At 44.5% G+C, this 13,683-nt stretch overlaps 1 protein-coding gene across 1 annotated transcript; it reads right to left on the bottom strand.

Moving 5' to 3' along the window:
- Positions 1 to 4,017: 4,017 nt before the first annotated feature.
- Fscn3 (fascin actin-bundling protein 3) lies at positions 4,018 to 12,202 on the bottom strand. Its single transcript, XM_028762630.1, has 7 exons — positions 12,118 to 12,202; positions 11,035 to 11,731; positions 10,121 to 10,239; positions 7,572 to 7,731; positions 6,803 to 6,973; positions 6,255 to 6,460; positions 4,018 to 4,193 (listed from the first exon to the last, which is right to left on the bottom strand). The coding sequence occupies exons 2-6, from the start codon at positions 11,471 to 11,473 to the stop codon at positions 6,255 to 6,257; spliced, it is 1,095 nt and encodes a 364-aa protein (XP_028618463.1). The 5' UTR covers positions 11,474 to 11,731; positions 12,118 to 12,202; the 3' UTR covers positions 4,018 to 4,193.
- Positions 12,203 to 13,683: the final 1,481 nt, after the last annotated feature.

The following is a 13,683-nucleotide window of genomic DNA, read 5'->3' as shown; positions in this document are numbered from 1 at the left end:
CTGCCTAGGACAGTGGGCAAGAGGCTAAGGGATAACAACCTGCACAGCACAGTTGAACAAGCCTCTCACTTTAGCAACAGGACGACCATTTAGCAATGGTCGGACGTCATTTCAGCTGAGGCTCACAAGTGAACACAAACAGGCAAAAGATGAAAGGTCCCTTGTGGGAAATTGTGTGTAAGATGGTGTGTTTGTACATGTGCATACACATGCTTGTTTTTACACACACATATGCATCCCGATGCACACACATTTCCATGCTCCTGTGTGTGTATACGTGTTTACAGAATGCGGAAGGAGAGGTTCTGTATTAAATGACCTGCAAGCCTCTATCTCTTTAGATAAGGTCTGCTTTACACCAGAATTTCATGTTGCCCAGAATAACCTGGAACTTCTGAGATCAAGTAATTCTCCTGCTTCAACCTCTCAGGTTGCTGGGACCGCAGACACATGCCTTTCTACCTGGCACTGGCCTGTGTTTAACATCCTCTTGGAAAAGTGGCTTCTTACTCTCTAGCATTTTCTACTTAATATTAAATTAAAGAATAAATTCTTTCACATATCTTGAGAAAGAAATATTGAAACTTATGGTCATCTTCCTCTCTCCAAATTGAGTATCTTTCTTGTTTTTATTTCAGCTTTTCTCGTCAGTGGACTTTAAAGTGAGCATTTGCTGTCGTACGGGACAGTTTGCCCAAAGTTGGGGATATGAATGCTGGTTTTAGGAGGGAGCCAGCTGCATTAAATAATAACAAGTTAGAAGTGAGGAAACTTTCTTTTTAACCCTTTCAATTCTGATTGTATCAGGAGACAGTCTCACATGAGGTACTTAGCACCTCCTTAACAGTTGTCAACCTTAGTGAAAGACCAGGGCTAGCTTGGGCTAGGAGGGGAATCCTAATCAAGGTTTGATAACATTACTTTGTTTTCTCATTGTGCTTTTTGTTGTTGTTGTTGTTCTGGTTTATTTTATTGATGTGTTTGTTTAATTTATTTAGTTTTTTTGTTGTTGTTGTTGTTTGTTTTCAAGACAAGGTTTCTCTGTGTAGCCCTGGTGTCCTGGAACTTACCCTGTAGACCAGGCTGGCCTTGAACTCACAGAGATCCACTTGCTCTTGTCTCCTGAGTGCTGGGATTAAGGGTGTGCTGCTGCTACCGCCACCACCACCGCCACCACCGCCACTGCTGTGCCAACACCATGCTCATTCTGCATACTTTTATAGTAACTTTGTATTTATGGTGAATGCTTTGGGTTTTATGACAGCGATGAAAATATTCCCTTCTAAATGAATGTGCTTAAGCGTCTATGTGAATGAAACCACAAACAGGACAAGTGGTAAGTAAAGGCTAAAGCAACGAGGACAGTGCCAGACAGACAGACAGACAGACAGTCTGGAAGCTTTGCTTGGATGGCAAGGACAGAAGCCATCAGTCACATCTGAGTTGGAGGAGGAGCTCTGCTGCAGTGAGTTAGAGGCCTTGAGCCCAGCACCCTGTAGAGGTGAGGGATGGTGAGGGGATGACTCGACTTCCCATGTGAGTGCATCAAAGCTAAAGCTAATGATTGTTCAAGGAGACTTGGTGAAAGCCAGGCAGGAAGGTAAAAGGGAGGGCTGTATGGACATAGATGTTAATATCAGTACCCCATGGTCATACGATTTCATCATAGTATGGTTTCTATTGCTGTGAAGAGACATCATGACTATGACAACTCTTAGAAAGGAAAACATTTCATTTGGCCTGGCTTACAGTTCAGAGGTTCAGTCCGTCATCGTCATGATGGGAAGCATGGCGGCGTGCAGGTAGACATGGTGCTGGAGAGATCGCTGGAGGCTCTACCTCTGGATCAGCAGGCAGCAGGAAGAAGAGAGAGATGCTGGACCTGGCTTGAACATCCAAAACCTTCATACCCACCCCCAATGACAAACTTTTTCCAACAAGGGTGCACCTACTCCAACAAGGCCACACCTCTTATTAGTGCCACCCCCTATGAGCCCTTGGGGGTCTTTTTCATTCAAACCACCACAGATCAACATTCTTTCATTTGTTCTAAACATAAAAGACATTTTTCTAATTTTTTTTGAAATTATATTTCCACTCTCCTCTTTCCTCCTTCCAACCTCTCCTACATACCCTCGTACCCCTTCGCTTCCAAAATCATGGCACTGTTTATTCCAACATGAGGATGGGTGAGCAATTTTTTGAGATTATAATATATTTTTTATTTTTTATTTTTTTCGTTTTTTTGAGACAGGGTTTCTCTGTATAGTCCTGGCTGTCCTGGAACTCACTCTGTAGACCAGGCTAGCCTCGAAATTAGAAATCTGCCTACCTCTGCTTCCCAAGTGCTGAGATAAAAGGCGTGCGCCACCACCGCCCGGCGAGATTATAATATAATTACATAATTTCCCTTTATTTTTCTACCTCCAAACTGACCCAAGTACCTCTTCCTTTACATCCTTTCAAGTTCATGGCCTCTTTATTCTTTAATCTGGTGGTGGTGGTGGTGTGTGTGTGTGTGTGTACAACCTACTTAGTCCATATAATGTTACTTGTATGTATGTTTTCACGGCCGACCATTTGGTATTGAACAACCAATGGCTGTGTTCTCCCCAGGGAAGATGATTTCTCTGGCTCTCAGCATTCCTTCAGTGCCTGTAGCTCATTGCCTAGCGTTGAGGCCTCCTGAGATTTCCTCATCCATGTTAGCACATCTATTGGTGCCTTCCTTTTTCAGCTCACATTTAGGCAGTCATGTTGGTGAGAGACTTACTTCTGGCATTTCTAAAACAAACAAACAAACAAACAAAACCAAAAACAACAACAACAAAAAAACCTCACAGCAGACTCCCCATTCCTCTGGCTCTTTGTACAGTTGCTATGATTTCTGAGAATCCTCTAAAACCTATGATTTCAATAGCCCAGGGTGGTTATCTAGGTTTCTAGTGTATGATATCCAAGCATAATGGCCTCTTTTTAATTATTCTTATATGCATTCATACATATACATACATACATAATACTCACTTAGTCCATATGTAACTTGTATGTATATGATTTCACATTTGGCCATCTGGTATTGGGTAACCAATAAACAGGCTAACATAGAAAGGGGAGGCTCACAAAGCCTCAGCCCTAGACAAAGAACTACAAGCAACTGAGGAATAAGGAGAGCAGGAGAAATGGTCTTCCCTGGGGGAAGAGTCTAAAGGACAGTAAAAGTCACATCTGCATTCTGAGTCAGTCAAGGCAGGGCTGCTTCTTCAAGGGGTCACTGAGAAGAGTTTATTAGTTTGAGCTGGGGGAGAGGAGAATGTGGTATCCATTGGTGTCCTTCCTTCTGGGCAGAACTTACAGCATCCTGGGACAACATCCTTCAACCCTCAACCAGGCATCTACTCTTCTTTTTTATTCTTATTTTTAGCTAGTATTCAAAATAATGCTTGTGTTGTGTTGTGTGTGCACATGAGCACATACGTTTTTTTTACAGGGTCTCACTATGTAGCCTAAATTGGCTTGGAACTTTATTAATCTCCTGAGTACTATAATACAGGCATATATTACCATACCCAGCTAAATAATGTGTTTTATTGTGACATTTTATGTATGCATGCATGCATGTATGTATGTATGTATGTATGTGACTACACACACACACACACACACACACACACACACAATTTTTCTCATTCTTCTACACCTTTGCACTCCCCTCACTGTATCTCTCCACTTTTTAACGGTTCCCTTCCTTCCTCTTCTGCTTTCATGTTACATATACATGCGTGTGTTTATTTAAATCCAAATTCCACATATGAGAGGAAACCCTGCAGCATTTGTCACCTCTCCTGTCATTTCCCTTCACTTGTCATTCCTCCTACTTCCTTACAGTTCCCCTTCCCTTCCCATGCCGTTCACATGCACAAGCATGTTCTGCAGTAAGAGAAAATACAGATCAGACTCTCTGACTCTAGAGCCAGACACACAGTATGCCTCCTGAGTCAGACACACATACAGATCTTGGGGGTAGCCTTTTGTGATGTATTGTCGCTCGAAACAGGTGTTTTGCTAAACTTGGTAGGAAAAATGCACAGCACATATTCTTCTCATGGATTGTGACTCTGGGTTTCCTGCTCTGTTTAGTACAGAGGTTGCTCCTGGAGAATTTACAGTTTGGCAGGCAACATTCCATTGACCTGGAGAAAGAAGAGGAAACAGGCCCTCAGCAGCTAGTCATTTGTTAGTTTATAGCTTTCAGGGGAGTTCTGGCTGAGATCCTAAGAAGGGAGAGAGAATAGAGCAATTTATCCTTTTCTCAATGAGGATGAACATTAAATAAGCGTGAAATGAATTTATAAGACAAATAAAACTTTCCATTGGGGTTCAGAGAAAGGCTATGTAGTTTACCAAGAACCTGTTTTTTGCGTATTTGTTTTGTCTTGTTTTAATGCTGGCATCAAACCCAGGACCTCTAGCATGTTAAGCACAAGTGCCTGTTGACTAAGAAGTTGAACAGAGTTAGGGACTTAGGATAGACAAGCCGGGCAGTGGTGGTGCACACCTTTAATCCCAGCACTTGGGAGGCAGAGGCAGGCAGATTTCTGAGTTCGAGACCAGCCTGGTCTACAGAGTGAGTTCCAGGACAGCCAGAGATACACAGAGAAACCCTGTCTCAAAAAAATAAAACAAAACAAAAACAAAAAAAACTTAGGATAGACTGAGTAGAAGACGGCAGCTCTCACAGGGCATTTAGTGTCTTATGTAATCCTCACAATTCCCTCAGAGCTATATTCTTGTTTCACCGTCAAGGGACAGGTTTTGAGGAGTTTGGAACTATAGTGCATTTTCTACTAGAATGCAGGGCTCAGAAGGAGCCTGGGAAATCTATGTCAAATCAAATCTACTTTTTCATGACATGGATAAGAAAGCTGAAGCCAAATGGACATCATTTGATTTCTCAGAGTCTGTGCACAGTGAGGTGGCTGTGTGGAGAACACAGGGAACATAAACTGAAGGTCTCTATGGATAGTTTCTGTTTGGTTTGTAGCTTTGACAATACCTATCAAGTAAATTACTTCCACTTTACATACAAGGAAGCAGAGGTCTTGAAATGTGAAAGCAATTTCCCTAAAGTCACAGTACTAGCCAGAAGAATGCTTGCCTCGCATTCAGGAAGCCCTGGATTCCATCTCCAATACTACCTAAAACCAGGTATGGTGGAGTATGAAGCAATCAGTCCCCAAGAGGGTGATGCAGGAGGATCCTGACTTCAAAGACATTCCTGACTACAGAGTAAGTTGCAAGCCATCCTGGACTATATGACCCAATGACGGCAGTCATGACAACAAACCTGAAGTACTTTCTACAATATTCATTTGACCTGGAAAATGGGGCCCCGCAAAAGGACAGGATGAAGAACAAGTACCTTGTAGTTCTGAACAGAGGGTAGTGAAACAGAGGTAGCATGTTAAAATGAGCTTGGTGTGGAAGAGATTGGATGGGGATGAATCTGGGGACAGGGACTGTTACTGAGGGGCAGTTAAAGCAGTACCTAGACTGATGGTGGTAATTACAAAGCAGAGTGCAGTCAAGAAGCATCCTTAAGGAAGCGCTTTTTCCTTAAGGAAATCCCCAAGACTTTGCATGGTTCAGTAAAGGCTGCCAAAAGGAGCTTGGCTAGACACGCAGTACCCAGTCTTTGACTCTGACTATCCTGAAGGACAATGGTGATCAGGCTGGGAGGGAAGATATGGCAGCAAAGAGTCACCTAAGAGGGGAGGACTGTGGAAGAGGATCAGGCATGCTGATTTTGAGGGACTGGATGGTTGAGGTCAACTCAACCTTCCTTAAGGAAGGTAGAGAGAAATGACATTGGGATTTTGGAGTGGAGGTAAACCAGCAGTAAGGACAGATACCTTCTCAAAGTCACCTGTTTTACCCCAAAATGGGGTAAAAGTCTGAATCTTAAAGGAGACATACGTTTGTACATCCAGGCCTGCTTGCAGGCCCACATGTCAGTGAGGCATAATACCAAGAAGCTCAGACGTGATGCCCTTCTTCCCTCTCTAGCAAGAGCAGGTTTAGAAGTCCGGAAGGAAGGTGCCGATTTGGAATAAATGCCTGCAGTCGGTCAGCTCTTAGATACAAGTCATCCCATTCCTGAATTTTGGTCTTTTTACCACAAGCCTCCCCACCTACCTCCATTCTCCTCTTTTGCCTCAGCTCCTGCTCCCCTGACCGACCTCTTTCTCTCTTACCTAAAATTCCCAGATACATTCTTTGGTAATTTCTTCGCTGTCTGCCAATAGTGTGCCACTTCGGTCAGCTCGGAGGTAGAAGCCATTGGGTGCCAGCACCGTGAGCAAGCTGCTCCCCTGAAGTTCTATACAGAAGTTGAGGGCAAATTTTCCCCAAGGGCGGAAGGTGCCAAAGGATGTTATTGACCAGAAGGATCCACCCTGTGCTGAGGAGGGAAGAGCTCAGGTTGGTTGGCCATTTGAAAAGCAATTTTTCTTAGCAATAAAAGCTCCAACGGGGCTTCCCAGAGGCATGTTACCCTCCCTCTGGGGATCACATCCGGTCTGTATTAGCATGTCCATCTATTGAAATGCAGGAGGACCAGCGGAAACCTCACCAATGCTTATTCTGCTAACCCACGCTAGAGCCTTGAAGTCTGAAACCAAACCAGACTCCTGTTTTCCTTTTTATGGTGAGTAGTGACTCGAGGACCAGGTCCTAAAGTCTGGCCTGGGGCTGAGGCTAGGGCTGGATAACGATCTCTGGATGGGGAAGAGGGACTGCTCACCCTGAAAGTGATAGATGCCTTGCCGGCAGGGCAGTAGCTGAATGCAGTCAGGCTGATCCATGTTGCACTTCAGCAGGTCATGGTCGGAGGAGGAGCCCACATACCCATACCGACCTCGTAAGACGAGAAACGGACGATTGGCAAATCGAATCCCCAGCTCCTCATTAGGGCCTGAAAAACACAGGGAGGGGTTATCTGGATAGGCTGGCTCTCCGTGATTTCCCAGATGGAAGAGAAGGAGCCCTAAGGATGCTCAAGGGTGTGGTCTGTGTGTACATATACGCATGGAAGCTAAAGGAGGGGGCCAGATTCCTCCTCTGTCACTCCTGGTCATATGCCCTTGAGATGGGGTTTCTTACTGAACCTGTAACTCTGAAATGCTTTTCATGAAGGTTGGCAGCCAGTGAGCCTCAACACTTGTCCAGTGCTGAGGTTATAGGTTATACCAGCACCCAGCTTCTTACATGGATGTCAGGGATCAGAACTCGGGTCTTCACACTGGCATAAGCGAGTGCTGCGTTCACTGAGCCATCAATCACTCTAGCCCTAGAATGTTGTCTGTATTTTAACCTTTAAAGAACATCTACTATGTGCCGGGTCTTACTAGGTGCTTGTGAAAATGTTTGCAAGGGCATTCGGCATGGCTTGGAGCATAAGATTTAAATAGTCTCCTCTCTCTGGGATGTGCTACATATGCAACAACAATAAACACAAATTTAAAAGTCACATGTGATGTGGGTTAGACTGGGAGGAGGGTCACTGGGCTTACCTGGGACGGTGGCATTTGCCATCAGCAGGCCATTGGAGGCAATGCTCAGGAAACGCCCACTGGGGGACTGCAGGATGATTTTCCCACAATTCCAGTGCACTTGGAAGAAGGTGTCAGACTCCATGGGGTGTCCGTCAGCTATGATTGCCCGGTGCCTCCTCTGGAGAGAATGTGGGGACCAGGGACCAGGATGACAACCTCAGCTTTTACCCCATCACTTTTAGTCCTGGATCCCATTCCCATATCCTCCCCTCTTCCTCTCCCCCCACTCAGCTCCTGTAATTTTCTTTCTTTTTCCTTTTTTCTTTTTCATATATATATTTCATTTTTTTTCAAGTTGTAATTTATGCTCATTCACACAGGGGCTATAAACACAAAAAGGCAGGACGTGGGGAAGGTGATGACACTGGAGCGTGGGTGTTCAGGGAGAATACCGATATCTTTGTAATTTTCTAAAGTATGCTTTATGCTTTCAACAGCTCTTTGTAAGGCAAAAAAAAGAAAAAGTTATCGCCACAAAAATAATTTTGGGATCTCAGATTTCCCATTTCCTTTGGTCTGCACTGTAATCCAGTGAGAAGCATAAAACAACGGGACCAGTTTATTTTAAGAAGAGAATAAACTTTGACCCTGACTTCAAAATAATTTTGAAATGTTTAAAGTGAAAGTTAGATTATAAAACACCTAGAAGACCTGAGAGAAACACTTTGCAACTTGGGGGTCAAACAGTGATTTACTGGGATGGAAAACAATTCAACATTTGAAAAATTGGACTTTGTGAATGAAACCAAACAAACTTGCTTTTCAAAAATGCCATTAAAAATGCAAAGGGGTCTAGTTGTGGTGGCACATGCCTTTAATCCTGGCAGAGTCAAGGAGATCTCTGTGAGTTTGAGGCCAGCCTGGTCTAAATTTGGGACAAGCCAAAGCTATATAGTGATGCCCATTCTCAAAAAAAAAACAATAAATAAATAAACACATAAATAAATAACAAGAAAATGCATAGGCAAGGCATAGACTGGAGAAAGCATACACAACACATAGATTGGCAAAGGACTTGAATTTAGAACACATGAAGATCTTCTACATTTCAGCTATAAAACTACCGGCCCAATAAAAAATGGGCAAAAATTTGAAGACACCTATCAAAGAAGACATTACCAAACAGATTTTGAAGAGATACTTAAGTAACCGTTTATAAACAATATAAACACTAACAGAAATGTGATAAGATGTTACGCAGCCACTAGAGTGAAATGAAACACAGGCAATGCTAAGTGCTGATGAGGTTAGGCAGCAGTTATAACCCTGCACCTGAGGAAAAAATGTAAAATGGCATAGTCGTTTTTAAAAATTGATATTTTCTGACCTTATTTTCCTTTAATATATGATCTTATGCTGTTTAGATTGTACACACACACACACACAGAGAGAGAGAGACACACACACACAGAGACACACATACACACACACATGCATAAAACCAGGGCCAGACTTGAACTCTTGATCTATCTGTTCTGATCTACCTGCTTCTACCTCCCAAGCTCTGGGATTACAGGCATGCAGCCTCACACACGCCTAGCTGAAACCAGTTTGACACTGTCTTGAGACATTAAACACGTATTTATCGTATAACCCAGTAGCTCCACTCCTGGGTGCTTATCTAAGATACATGACAATAAAAGCCTGCACAAGCGCTTAACAGCAACTGAGCGGATAAAACAAATCATGTTTATGCTTATGTGTGGTGTAAGAGGCTATTGCACAGCTGATGCGCTACTGATACATTCAGCAATGTGGGTGGGACTGAGTATAATCTGCTCTCCAAAAGAAGTTGTATACGGCTGGAGAGATGGCTCAGCGGTCACTGACTGCTCTTCCAAAGGTCTTGAGTTCAATTCCCAACAACCACATGGTGGCTCATGACCATTTGTGATGGGATCTGACGCTCTCTTCTGGTGTGTCTGAGGACAGTGATGGTGTACTCACATACATAAAATAGAATCCTTTGTTTTTTTTTTAAAAAAATTGTATAGCATATATGCCATATGAGTCCATCTAGATGAAATTCTAGAGCAGACAAATTTAATCTATAACGGCAGAACAAACAGTCCAGTGGGTGTGAGAAGGCTCAAGCTAGAGGAAACCTGAGGGGATAGTCAGGGAATTGTATGGTGGCAGAACCATTCCCTACCTTGTGATATGGCTGTGGTATGGTTGCGTGGTTATATACATTTGCTGAAGCATATTGAATTTTACACTTAAAGTAGGTCAATTTATTCATATAACATATCATTCATACATTTATACACAATATATAATGTATAATAGACATCATATAATTTACAGTTGTTTTACTAATGTGCTACTAAATTTGATTTTTTTTTTTAAAGGAAAGGGCCCATTGGGTAAAAATGAATGTCTATCGGGTTGGGCCTCTACAGCTCATTTAATCTTATCTGGCCATACATGCTGGGGAAGGAGAAAGTATGTCTAGACAGGGAAAGCTCAGAGTTTACAGTTTCTTTCATTGAAGACCAAAGTCTCACCTGGGCTAGGTAGTAGCCATTGGCTGAACGAAGTTGTAAGGTCGGAGTCTCACTGTCACATTCATACTGGAACAAGGACATTTGGGTCAAGCGCTCAGAAGCAGCACACACCTCACCATCTGAAGAGAAGGTACGCAAGCATCTTTTTAGCTCAGTGCCAGCCCTTTGTCCATGCTTATTGCTGGGTTTCCCTGTACTTTTCCTTCCTCAACCTTATGCTAGAACAGGATAATCTGGACAAGCCCGGATGGCTTTCTTTTAAAACTGCACTGTCATTTGTTAATCTGCCTCACAAGATATCTCCTTGGGGTCCCAGGATCTTTCTTATGACTAAGGTTCAACATTTCCTGCTTGTCCTGTGCCAGTTAGTGTTTTGCTGACTTGACACAAGCTGGAGTCATCTGGAAACAGGAAATCTTAACTGAGGGGTCGCTTCCATCAGATTACTTGTGGGCAAGTCTGTTGGGAGTATTTTCTTGATTAGTCATTGATGTGGAAGGGTTCAGGGTCCAGCCCATTGTGGACAGTACCATCCCTGGGTCAATGTTCTTAGGTGATATAAGAAAGCAAACTGGGCAAGCCATGGGGAACAAGCCGATAATCACTGTTTCTCTATGGTTCTGTTTCAGTTTCTGTCCTTACTTCCCTCAGTGTGATACTGTAACTTGCAAGTGTAAGTAAAAAAAAAAACACCCCCCAAAACAAAAACTAAACCAAAACAGCAGCAACAGCAACAACAACAACAATGACACCGCCCCCATCCCCCAAACAAACCCTTTCCTCCTCAAGTTGTTTTGGGCATGGTGTCTATCACAGCAACAAAAATCCAGGGCACATCCTGAGCAGTTTCCTCTTTTTAGCACTTAGCCCTCTCCCCGTCCCCACCCTATGGTGGTACTGGACCCAGTACTTGCCATAGATGACTGAGAGGAACTTCCGAGACTTTGACTTCAGGCTGACCCAGGTTGGGAAGTGTTGAAGGACAAACCACTCCTCACCCTTCACGGGAGTGGAGCCCAGGCCCAGGAGTAGATGTGAACCCTGTGGATATAATGTGCCGCCTTCTCCATCACATAGGGCCACGAGTCCTCGAGGCCGCACTTGCATGTGAAAAGCTGTCTGTGGTGAGCGTCGAGGGACCAGACGGTCTACACGAGACAAGAAATGATGTGTGGAAGTCTCCAGGTGGTAGCATCCATCTTGGAAATGTAATAGGAAACCACATTCCTCTAGGCAGGGGACTGCCGCGTCTACCCAGATTCGGCCCACAGTGTGGTCTGCTCGGGCATAGCTGTGGTAGGTGGGGCTATAGAGGATCACATGGACGTGCAGGGCTGGCCTAGGAGTCCACATATGGTAAGCCGAAAGAACCCTGGAGTTGCAGAATACGTCCTCACCATCTGACTCAAGATAGCGACCAGAGATTATACACTGGAGGGTCCATTTGCCATTTCGGTGGAAACGGAGCAGGAAGCATCCATGGTGGCTAGTTCTTGGCTTGCCATAGCACACAGTACCATCTGCTTCGCACAGCAAGTAGAGGCCCTGCAAGCTCTTTAGTCGTATCACAGCCTGTGTTTCATGCTCATTGCTCACCAGGAGCTCCCAGGTCTGGAGGTGTCAGGAAAGAGCAGGGAAATAAGTGGTACCAAGTCAACAACCGAAACCACGCCCCTTGGTACCACCAGCACCGCCAACAAGACCAGTCACCCTCCCTTCCATATCTGCATCTCCTTTTGGCATCTTCTTGCTATGAATGTCTTCTTGCTCAATCAACACAATTGAAAAGATTTCTGGGCTGGGGGTAGTGGCTCATGCCTTTAATTCCAAGCACCCAGGAGAAAGAGGCAGCTGGTTCTTGGTGAGTTCAAGGTCAGCCTGGTTTGCATAGCCAGATCTAGACCAGCCAGGGATACACAGTGAGCCTGTCTCAAAACAGAACAGAACAAAACAAACCAAACAAAAGATACAACAAAAAAGATTTATGGGCTGCTCACCTCTAGAGCGATAGGACTTCTTAAGATCCAATGGGAGCCAGAGAGATAGCTCAGTGTAAAAGCAATCGGCTCAAAAACCTGATAGCCTGTGGTCTATCTCTGGAAGCCACATTTTAAAAGCTAGATGCAGCCTGGTGAGATTGTGCAATGGGTAAAGTTGCCAAGCCTGATGACCTGTGTTTGATCCCTGGGTCCTACTTTGTGGAAAGAAAGAACTGACTCCTGCAAGTTGGCCTCTGACCTCCACATGTGTGCCATGGTACACCCATGTGCATGCACACACACACACACACGCACACACACACACACACACACACTCACAATGAGTAAAAAGTGTAATAATTTAAAAAGCTTGATATAGTGGCAAGCATCTGGAATCCCAACATTCCGGTGGCAAGATGGGAGACAGAGAACTAGAGATTGACTCATCCAGGTGGAAGAGAACTGACTCTGGAAAGTTGTCCTCTGACGTCACATGTATGTATTTGTAAACACACACATACACATGCACACACACATGCACATACACAGTGCACACTCGAGAGAGAACCAATGAGAAATTCTAGATTAGGACCTCAGAGAAGCTAAACCTTCCTCTTCCCTTTGCTCCGAACTCTTCAATGCCTATAAGAAAACAAGCTTTGTTTTATGTTTTATTTCTTTCACCCTCCTATAGCCCCTGGACAGCACAGTGCCCAGTACCTCCACCTGCAGGGTCCACTTCTCCAACCAGAGAAGAGCCAAAATGGTATGCTGACTCTTGGTATAGATGCTGAGGTACAGTTTGTAGGTACGCTGTGATAAACTTGTTTAACAGGAGAAGACTTTGCTCCTATTTTCTCTCTAACAGACTACAAGTCAGCAAGTGCTTGGGTCTTGTACTATGGTCCAACTTCCTCTAGATGCCTGGTTCTGCCTTCCAGCCTCGACTCCCTACCTCTCTGCTTTGTGATGACACATCCACCCTTTGTTGGGATGGAGTGTAGGAAACATTAAAGCAGTCAGGCTGCTTCATCTTAGAGAAATAATTTTGGAAGGTAGAGCAATGAGGATCCATGAGCAAAAGCCTGGAGAAGTGTGATTAGGCTGGAAGTGCAACACACACACACACACACACACACACAACCAACCACACCATTCAGAAAATTGGTTCTAGTCCAGGTTCGCCTTGTTACCTGTCTCCTGCCCAAACTCTTTGCAGTAGCTGTGACTGAACTCTTATATGCTTCAAAGGTGAGGTAGGTTCCTGCCCAGCTGATGAGCCCAACCCTTAGGTCTTCCGCCTTGGGATGTCTGTGTATCCAGTCCACCTCAGCCATGTGGCTGGTGTCACAAGTGATGACTCTGTTCGGCCAAGGCTTCCCCCCAATGGTAAGGTCCCACAGGCCATATGGCCCGGAATAAGGCCCGTAGAACCCACCAGAAGGCGTTCCCAGAGGAAACTTCTCAGGCAGAGGTCTGGCCTAGGGCACAGCACCTCTGTGACCCGGGAGCATTGTGACTGTAAAGGCTACCTTTATCCCACCACAGTGGGGAAAGGGCACTGGCATAGTAGCATCGGTCATG

The sequence above is a fragment of the Grammomys surdaster genome, unplaced genomic scaffold, assembly GCF_004785775.1.
Source record: "Grammomys surdaster isolate TR1022 unplaced genomic scaffold, NIH_TR_1.0 134, whole genome shotgun sequence".
Classification (NCBI taxonomy): Eukaryota; Metazoa; Chordata; class Mammalia; order Rodentia; family Muridae; genus Grammomys; species Grammomys surdaster.
This window is presented reverse-complemented; position numbering and strand designations above follow the sequence as displayed.

Bases quoted from the DNA above. Each gene is read 5' to 3' on its own strand.
- Fscn3 (XM_028762630.1), bottom strand. From the start codon at position 11,473: ATGTGGACTCCTAGGCCAGCCCTGCACGTCCATGTGATCCTCTATAGC. The intron at 7,732-10,120 runs GTGAGACTTTGG...CATTCTCTCCAG, and splicing joins ATGGCTACTACCTAGCCCAG to AGGAGGCACCGGGCAATCAT. The intron at 6,461-6,802 runs GTGAGCAGTCCC...TTCCCTCCTCAG, and splicing joins AGGCATCTATCACTTTCAGG to CACAGGGTGGATCCTTCTGG.